This window comes from Sebastes umbrosus, chromosome 11 (assembly GCF_015220745.1).
Source record: "Sebastes umbrosus isolate fSebUmb1 chromosome 11, fSebUmb1.pri, whole genome shotgun sequence".
NCBI classification, from domain to species: domain Eukaryota; kingdom Metazoa; phylum Chordata; class Actinopteri; order Perciformes; family Sebastidae; genus Sebastes; species Sebastes umbrosus.
In genome coordinates, this window is record NC_051279.1 from 17,153,262 (window position 1) to 17,161,889 (window position 8,628).

The 8,628-nt window shown below is 41.6% G+C and overlaps 1 protein-coding gene across 3 annotated transcripts; it reads right to left on the reverse strand.

Moving 5' to 3' along the window:
- Positions 1–623: 623 nt before the first annotated feature.
- On the reverse strand, positions 624–7,703 carry si:ch211-197h24.6. Of its 3 annotated transcripts, none has more exons than XM_037784382.1 (12): positions 7,556–7,703; positions 7,208–7,295; positions 4,954–4,984; positions 3,851–3,928; positions 3,620–3,759; positions 3,402–3,527; positions 2,313–2,358; positions 2,149–2,217; positions 1,676–2,058; positions 1,470–1,574; positions 1,175–1,280; positions 624–975 (listed from the first exon to the last, which is right to left on the reverse strand). In XM_037784382.1, exons 2-12 carry the CDS (start codon positions 7,277–7,279, stop codon positions 932–934), a joined length of 1,200 nt encoding a protein of 399 aa, XP_037640310.1. In that variant the 5' UTR covers positions 7,280–7,295; positions 7,556–7,703; the 3' UTR covers positions 624–931. The 3 variants fall into 3 exon arrangements, with proteins under 3 accessions (XP_037640310.1, XP_037640309.1, XP_037640311.1); XM_037784381.1 differs by lacking the exon at positions 7,556–7,703 and adding an exon at positions 7,408–7,529; XM_037784383.1 differs by lacking the exon at positions 4,954–4,984 and having other exon boundaries at positions 7,556–7,582.
- Positions 7,704–8,628: the final 925 nt, after the last annotated feature.

Below are 8,628 nucleotides of genomic sequence, written 5' to 3' on the forward strand. Positions count from 1 at the left end.
GGGGCTTTTGTGCTGCAGAAGTGTATGATGATGGGAAAGAATCAACTTCACTGTCAGGAGGAAATATACAGATGTGCTTTATACAAGCTTCTCAGCAATATGGCATTTGATTTGAATGCTCTCCAGGTCTGGATAAGTATGGAGAAAATATTTGTATCTCCAGGCTATTGCTCATATTCTGTTTTCTAAAATATGACCTTCAGAATTTCTAAGAATAAATTGATCATACAAGCAGCAGAGTGTATTTCATGGCGCTTGGAGCAGCCAGCCCAGCCAAAATGTTTACCACTGTGTCAGAGAGCATGGGCCAGAGCGAGCTTGATGTCGTCGAAAGCAAGGTCAGAAGTAGGCTATGACGTGTGACTGAACACACACCCCTATGCAGAGCTGCCTCTACGCCCGTATGCCACAGCCTGCAAAACAGCTCCGCCCCAAGTGGGAGATGTTTGACGGTGGAATGTTGTCCAACTTTCTGTTTCTGGGCTGTGGACTGAACTGCCACAACTGGTAAATGCAATGTTTTCTGAGGGCTGGCTTGACAATCCCAAATATAAAATAAATAAAATCACGAGTTAGGAACTGAAGAATGTATTTTTAAGGAAATAATTGGATTTCAAAACACACAATTTTCTCCATTAGTTTTAATAGAACAGGGCCAAGGAAAATTAACACTGGTCATACACTTATGTTCAGTTAAAGCTGCTGAAAACATGCACAAGTAATTATGTGTAAAATGTATATAAACCTTCCCATATTCTAAAGAAGTTAAAAACATTAAAAAAATAAAACTACTAAGTAGCAACAGAAAAAAGCTATGCCTAAACGCATAAACATTTACCAAAAAAATCAAAGATGAACTCCTGCACAGTCACGACTGACGCATACACAGGACGGCGGGATGAGAAGATCGAGGTGTCACATCTTGTGATTGTCATTTGTAATACCTGGAGGGACCGTCAGAGTACCTGGATTGACCTGCAGAGAGACAACATTCCAGAAAACACATTAAAAAGGGCAGAACATAGAAAGATGCTTCACTTACATTTTGACTTCCGTGTTATTTAAAATTTCTTTGGTGTCTTCCAATCAACAAATACCATGACATGACCTTCTACATTTGATTCACGGATGCATCAAATGGAAAGGTTGAGAGGAGACTTGGTGCTTTACGTACCTGAGAGACCACTTGAGAATCGGTCGCCAGTACCGCCGAGCAATCTGGAGGATGTAGAGGAGAAGCTTGTGGAGTTCATTGAGAAGCTGCTCAGACTAGGACCGCCCTGAGGAGGAAATGAAGACAGAGGAGACGATGCACACGGTGTCAAATACACTTTTACTTGTTCCAATCAACTAATCAGATAATACAACTGCGAAATCTGGACACATGCAAATCTGGTTTTGTAGGCTAGATCTTATGATTTCTGTTTTAACATTTGAGGATTGTGTTTGAGTAAAAACAAGCTCCATACCGTCGATACACTCCTCAGTCTGTACTCCATCAGCACATCTGTTAGTTTCTGTGTCACCTTCAGCACCAGCTGTGCGTCACTCTCATTCTCTATCCGGAAAGTATCCTAAAAAATAATTTACGTAAAGGACAAATATGAGTAATTGAACAAAACAAGTGACACTTTTAAGTTAGGGGGGAAATTATTGTGAGAAATGAGATGCGTACCAGGTAAGTGAGTAGTGTGTTAGAGAGGTTGCTACTTTCTGGAGCTGCTCCCATCAAGCCCGGCCTCTCCAGTGGCTTGTCCATTGGTCTGCCCATTAAGCTGCTCCCCATCTGGCTGCCCCGGTACTCATCAGGATGCATTCTGCCTTGGTCGTCATCGAGTAGTCCACTCCTTCCACCACCTGATCCAAAATCACCTCCAATCCCACCTTGGTAAGGTCTTCGATCCATACCAGAGTCGAGGGAGTCCTGCCTGCTCAAGTAATCAAATCCTCCGTAGCCAGGCTCCCCATAGTCTCCCCCTGGATAGTCAGAGAGAGGACCGTCCTGAGGAGGATACTCCCCTGGAAACCTCGGCTCAGAGAACCTGGGACCTGACAGACCTGTCACATTTAAATACAGTAATTAAATAGAAAAACAGCATACACACGTACAGTATTACAGATTATGGTTCAATGATAAAAATGACTCACCAAAGGGAGGTCCCTTTAATCCCATCCCTGGTGCTGGTCCTGGAGGCATAGGTTTAGGAATAGCAGAACCTGTGAGAGAGGACATGAGAGACATTCACAACTCCGGTTACCGACCGACAGGACATCCTTTATTATTAAAACTAATTCATAGCAGAGTAACTTACGTAGTCCTTTGAAAGCCAGTACTTCACAGGGCTCCTTCAGGATCACCTAAAAGCCACGACAGAAACAGAAGAATGTCAAATCCACAATCATGATGTATAAAATAAGTAAACCAACAGCTCAAATGTAAACATGGGACATTTTAGGACTTGAATATAAGTAGAGATGCACAGATTTTCTTGACCGTTTTACAATTTTTTAAAAGTCTGACCTGCTGATTCAGATTTCCTTTATAAGAACTTAACTGACAGCAGTCACAAAACACTGTTGTGCATTTTCTTTCATGGAAATTTGAAATTCATTTGTATGTTCATAACAAAAACGTTGACTATTAAATAACAAAAATAACTAAATTGCACTAAGTAACAGGACCTTCTCTCACTCAAGCAAATCTCAAAATAGAAGTGCTCCAGGTTACTGCACAAATAAAATCTAGATGAAAATTAATTACAGTGTATCTGAGTTTATCTAACGGGTTTCATTTTCCTGTGTGACTGTGACGTAAGACCATCATGCGGAGACTGATCAGCTGACAAACCGGTGCATCTCTAAATATAATAATCTATTATTTTGAAAATTCAGGAATGCTGACCGATACTAGCACTACTTCAAAGACACCACTGCCTCCTCATTGATTTTAATGAGACCGTGATGGCTCATAAAAAAAAAAAAAAAGCAGGTTTGTCTGTTAAAAAAATGTGTTATCTGACTCCATATTTGCTGCAATGCAAGGCAAACACACATCCTTGATTGGTGGAATCATATCATTGAGATGGAAGATAAAACTTATAAACTAATGCTGTGTTAACTTTAGAATTGCTCTAATGCTTAATAAGGCTTAAAGTTCATGGATGTAGCACTTAAATGTGACCTAGTTCTACCACCACCAGTACTACTTCTAGATCATATTTCATCGTCTCATCAGTACCTGCAGCAAAACCCCCAGGCTAACGCATCTCCTTAACACAGACATTCATTTCCAATGATCATTATAAGCAAGACAATCTAGCCAATATTACATTCTTTTTTTGACCCAGGAGGATAAAAACTTTTTTATGCCACAGCTGCAGTGATATGGGTCTGACACTCACCTTGAGCTGTCCCCTCCCCTCTGTCTTCTCCACCTCGGCTGAGACTTCTTTGATTGCCTTCCTTACAGAAGGGTCTCTGACGGCGTCCTCCTCTTCCTGGGTCACCTTGTCAGGGTGGACCTTTTTCTGTGTTCAAAGGCAGCGAAATACACAAATATTACAAATAGCATCACAATAATCTCGCCTTTGAGGCAGATTAAGAAACCAGCAATACTCACCAAGTATCTGAAGCTGTGTTTCCAGCCCTTCACGTGGGCGAGCATGTCGTGCTGCAAGCGGGAGACGGCGCAGAGTTTACACTGGTAGTGTGGCGGGACAGATTTACTGGGGCTGCGGTACTCCCACACATACTGAAGACCTGTAGACACATGATGATCATTGATTATGTAAATGTAGGAATTAGATTCCATATGGAAGGGGAAGGAGATGTTTAGTTAGTAGATGTTTACCAATGACACACTCGGTGACCCCTTTCAATAGTTTGCTGAGAGAGGCCATGGTCTGGATCGATGCCCCTTTGGAGAATACTGGAAAACACAACAGTGGTCAACACAAAGCAAAAGCTTTATAATGACCCACAACTGATAAACAAGTGAGACAACGAGGTCCAAAAGACTAGTTCAGCGAGCCACTTTGTTATAAGTTTCTGGGGAGAAACCTGAGATCATAATAATCATCGCTGAGAAGACACTGAAGGTAAGAAAGTGCGTTGTGTTCTTACACTACCTGCAGTGTCTGCTGATGACCAACGAATTATATTCTGTCTATATGAACTGAACAACCATTAGCAACCCAAACTCCTCGTGTGCTTTTGAAGCCTGGGGGAAGAGCGGGAACAGCGGTTCTCAGCTAACCCCCATTTAGGCCCGAACTGCGCTGCAGGACACCAGCTCCCACGATGCATCGCCTCTCAATGTGTCCAACCACAGGAGAACTTCGCTTCTGGGTCACACTAATGAAGCAGTCCAAGTGCGAACGCACGATAAAATCCTGCATAATTTAAAATACTCTGGTAAACAGGTAAGGTTTACTCAGATTATAAATAATATAATACGTCACTCAAGCCAGTGTAGCACAAAAATGAATACTGCATTAAGCAGTGTTAAAAAATATTTTATGATGGAAAAAAAAACAGCACAAAAAGTGCATTAAAACTTAAAACCAATGCAGATGCATGGTTGTATCACTGTATGTGCCGCTGCTGTAAGACCACGTGTAGGTATCACTCGGGACTAGTGGAGCTCATGGTGCTGCTCTTTAATGTAGCAACATCTTAGGAGAATGGGTTGACATTTCTAAAGTTGTTTAGTATTTCTTAAAACCATCTAAATGTTAAAAATGTTCTAAAATTAATACTCGAGAATGTTTATTACTGCAGTGGCAAACACATATTTCCAACCATGGATGGCACCACAACAGCCCCCGTCTCTGAGAGTGTGAGTCTCAAAGAGTGGTGAATATGCCACCACCACCCATGACGTGAAGCAGGGAAATCAAGATTTCAAGCTTCAACTCTCAGCCGTGGCAGTGGCACGTGTATAAAAGGACTTACCTATATCAGCAGAATGCTGCGGATGCTTTCTCTGTCAGTGGAGGGAATAATCCCACATGAAGGAGAGAGACACATACAGGCATTAGTGACAGGGTGACACACAGCAGAGGACTGAACTCCTCGTCCATGTCCGCCACACTATATATGCCACAGAGCCATTATTTCCCTTATTCTCCATGACCTCTGCATCAAGCAGCGACAGTCAAAGAGACAAAGTGTTTAAATGGCATCTAAATCATGTAGTCTGGTGATCAGTCTAAATTCTCATTAAATGAGAATGTAGAACAGCAACGCTTAAATTATGAAGGCTGAAAGTTCAATATCCAAATGTGTATTTTCCCAGGAGAATGAAATTGATATGTTGGACCAAGTCTCTTCTCTCTCTTCTTCCACTCAGTGTTGTGGCCTTACATCCAGTGTGTTGTGTTTGGGAGCCCTGGATTGAAGTTTGACGTGATGATGCGATAACAACTAAAAACATTCAACCGTTTTTCAGGAAGAGCAAAGAGGAGAGTGTTGTCAGTTTGAATCATAAGCTGTATAAAAATATGGCAGGTAGTTCCTGCAATATTTTGTAGCCTGTATTTGGATTTCTCTCTTGCTACCATCATGGCTTTTACTAAACCAGAGAGAAGGTGAATTTCACAAGGGAAATTAAAAATGCTGTATGTGGCTCATAAAAGTAAAATATCTGTAATAAAAAAAATAATCCTTGTGTGTTTTATGAATTAACATATACAACAAATTCCCAAGTTTAACAGTGTGGAATTCTTGCACCGAATTTCATTAGTGTTTGCAGTAATCACTGCAGGGATAGTCTGTTTTGCAGCTGATTTACATATTATCAGGGTTGACCCGAATGCTTCGAAGCTTCGACCGTTGCCATGGTATTCGACCTCCACATCACTATTTGAATGCTCCGTTTTATTTCTTTTTTTGAAATAGGGGAGATGGAGACAGACGGACAGAAGAACATGTCAGCCTGCTGCGATACCCCGCGCCACGAAGCTTTGAATACCTTCGATTAATTTCTCCCCGAAGCTTCGAAGCCCAAAAAAATAGTATTCGGGACAGCCCTACATATTATGCAACAATGCATTTTTAAGAGAATTCCCTGCAGGAGCCCTGCTAAACATTAGGTCTTTTGAACGTGACAGAAACTCAGAAGTAAAAACTGAGTAGCCTGCCTTTAGGCCTTGGTTCAGAGAACCCAGGTCACATCACACATAAAGCTCAATGTCAAAATCTGAGAAGAAGGTAAAACTTTAAGCAGTTTCAGAAGAAATGCAGCATTTGTGAAGTCGACGAACTGGACTTTTGCAAAACTGGTGCTTAGAAATTCCTTTAAACCACAACAGTGATAACAAAGGCCACACAATGTGAGGCCCAGACCACTGAGTGGGGTCTTCATACACCAGGGTGCAAATACAACCAAGCCTGAGGCTGGCACCAAGTCCACAGGCCAAGGACTGCTGCCGCCGCCTGGCTCTCCATCAGGCATCACGCCTGCCATCCTCTGCACGCCGTCATCACCAAACAGAGGAGCTTGTTTAGCGGCAGGCTGCTGCTCCCCAAGTGATCCACAGACAGACTAAGGAAATCCTTTGTCCCCGAGCCATCAAACTGTACAACACCTCTCTAGGTAGGGGTGTGGGGGGACAAAGGAGGACGGTCTGCAGGACAGATAATAATGCACACAGTGCACTTTCATAGACTAAGCTACTGGAGTTACCCTGCACTATACTACTTTTTAACAATCTCTTCTGCACTATATGCACTTTTTTAATAGTCCTGTATCACAGCTGTTACTCTGCAATATATTCAGTTTTAATAGATTTCTTCATCTCCTTGTGTTTTTATATCTGGTATATTTTTTTTTGTACTCTGCACTACTAACATTTTTACTGCCTTTTTACTAACATGTTTTGCACTATGGAACTGTGATGCTGGAAACTTTAATTTCCCTCAATAAAGTTACTACCTATCTATCTATCTATCAATGTACACATCTATCTATCTATCTATCTATCTACCTATCTATCATCTATCTATCTATCTATCTATCTATCTATCTACCTATCTATCTATCTATCTATCACAACAGCCAGTGTACACTATTATTCATAAGAATAAAAAAGATCAAAAGGAAATCCTGTTTCCTTCATGAGCGATCAGCCTCACATGTAATAGGAGTGACGTTGTATTAGTGGTGTAACGTTACATGTAACGTCGTTACTGTGGTGCTTAACGTTACCCTGGCATTCCTCCTCTGAGTCGGCCCATTCTTTTTAGATGCCAGCTGGTTGACTGAAGCCTGGGCCTCCATCTCTTCAGCTGTTCCACTGTGGAGACAAAGGAGATCCAATCAAAACAACACAAGTAGCTACCCTTCAACACAGAGACACACTCTCACTAGTCGTCACAGCGTTATGATGATCTATGATCTGATCTTACAGCATATTGACGGTTTCATGTCAGGCCCAGCCAAAGCCTTCATTTACACACTCTTTAACAACATTACATGATCTGTGAACCATATCTAAGCAAGTCTAAATATTCATAAGCATCTCCACTAGTTAAACGGACATATTAGGTAACTCACCGGAGATGTTTTAAAACAAACTGAGCGCTTCTTTAAAGCACAAAGTCGACAGAGAACAGGAACAGACTGATGCTATAACCACAATGGACCCGGCCGGAAGCCGCTTCGGTGGGAATAGAAAGCAAATGCTTTTGCCTGTCTAAAAAAAGACGAAATGTTATTAATTTTACCTTTACAACAAAAAGACCATCAAAAATAAATTCAATGGAGCATTTTCGGAAATAATACGTTTCTTTTTCTTCTTATTTTTCATTGTATTCATTAATAATTGTTATATTTTTAAAGGCACTTGTGAGGACAACTAAGCAGTGCGTTTGTTTTGTGAACCAGGGTTTGCCGGTATACCTTACTGGAGCGACAACATTGAGCAAGATATGAAAACGTTTATATTTATAAGGCAACTTGGGGGAGAAGCTATTTGTATTTTATTAATTCTAATGACAAGTAGGCGCATAAAATAGTCATAAAGGTTTTATATAATGTATAATATATATAGTTTATATTGTAAGCCCCGCCGCCGTTGGGCTCTGAACGTCTAACGGTCACTACGTACGTTACGTTGTACACAAAGTCAGAGGTAGTGATGGGAATTCAGGCTCTTTTTAGTGAGCCAGATCATTTGACTCAGCTCACCAAGAAGAGCCGGCTCTTTCGGCTCCCAAACGGCTCTTCATTTTAACACTTCTGCCTTTTTATAATTCAGCCAAATCTAGCGCTGTTTTGACCTATGATTAGTATGTGTGCAGATATATCACTTAAATTATTCAATATAATTATACTAAACCTTATAATTTCCAGAATACCATAATTTTGCATGCTGTTTCGTTTCCGACTCACTCATCTTGTCTGCTATTCGCGCACCGACTCCTCTCTCTTTCTCTCCTCCTCTCCCTCCTGCTCTGTACCTGTAGACCGTCAGCGCGCCGTGCACCCCTGCCCCCCCCGCGCCCCTCCATGCTTGATCGTATAATCCTTGTCTCTCATCACCTGATTGGTCGCACGGACGTCATTAACACAAGATTCAGTCACAGTCAGTGCATGGAGTGCCCGTGGTGCAGAGAAGATCGTCCTAT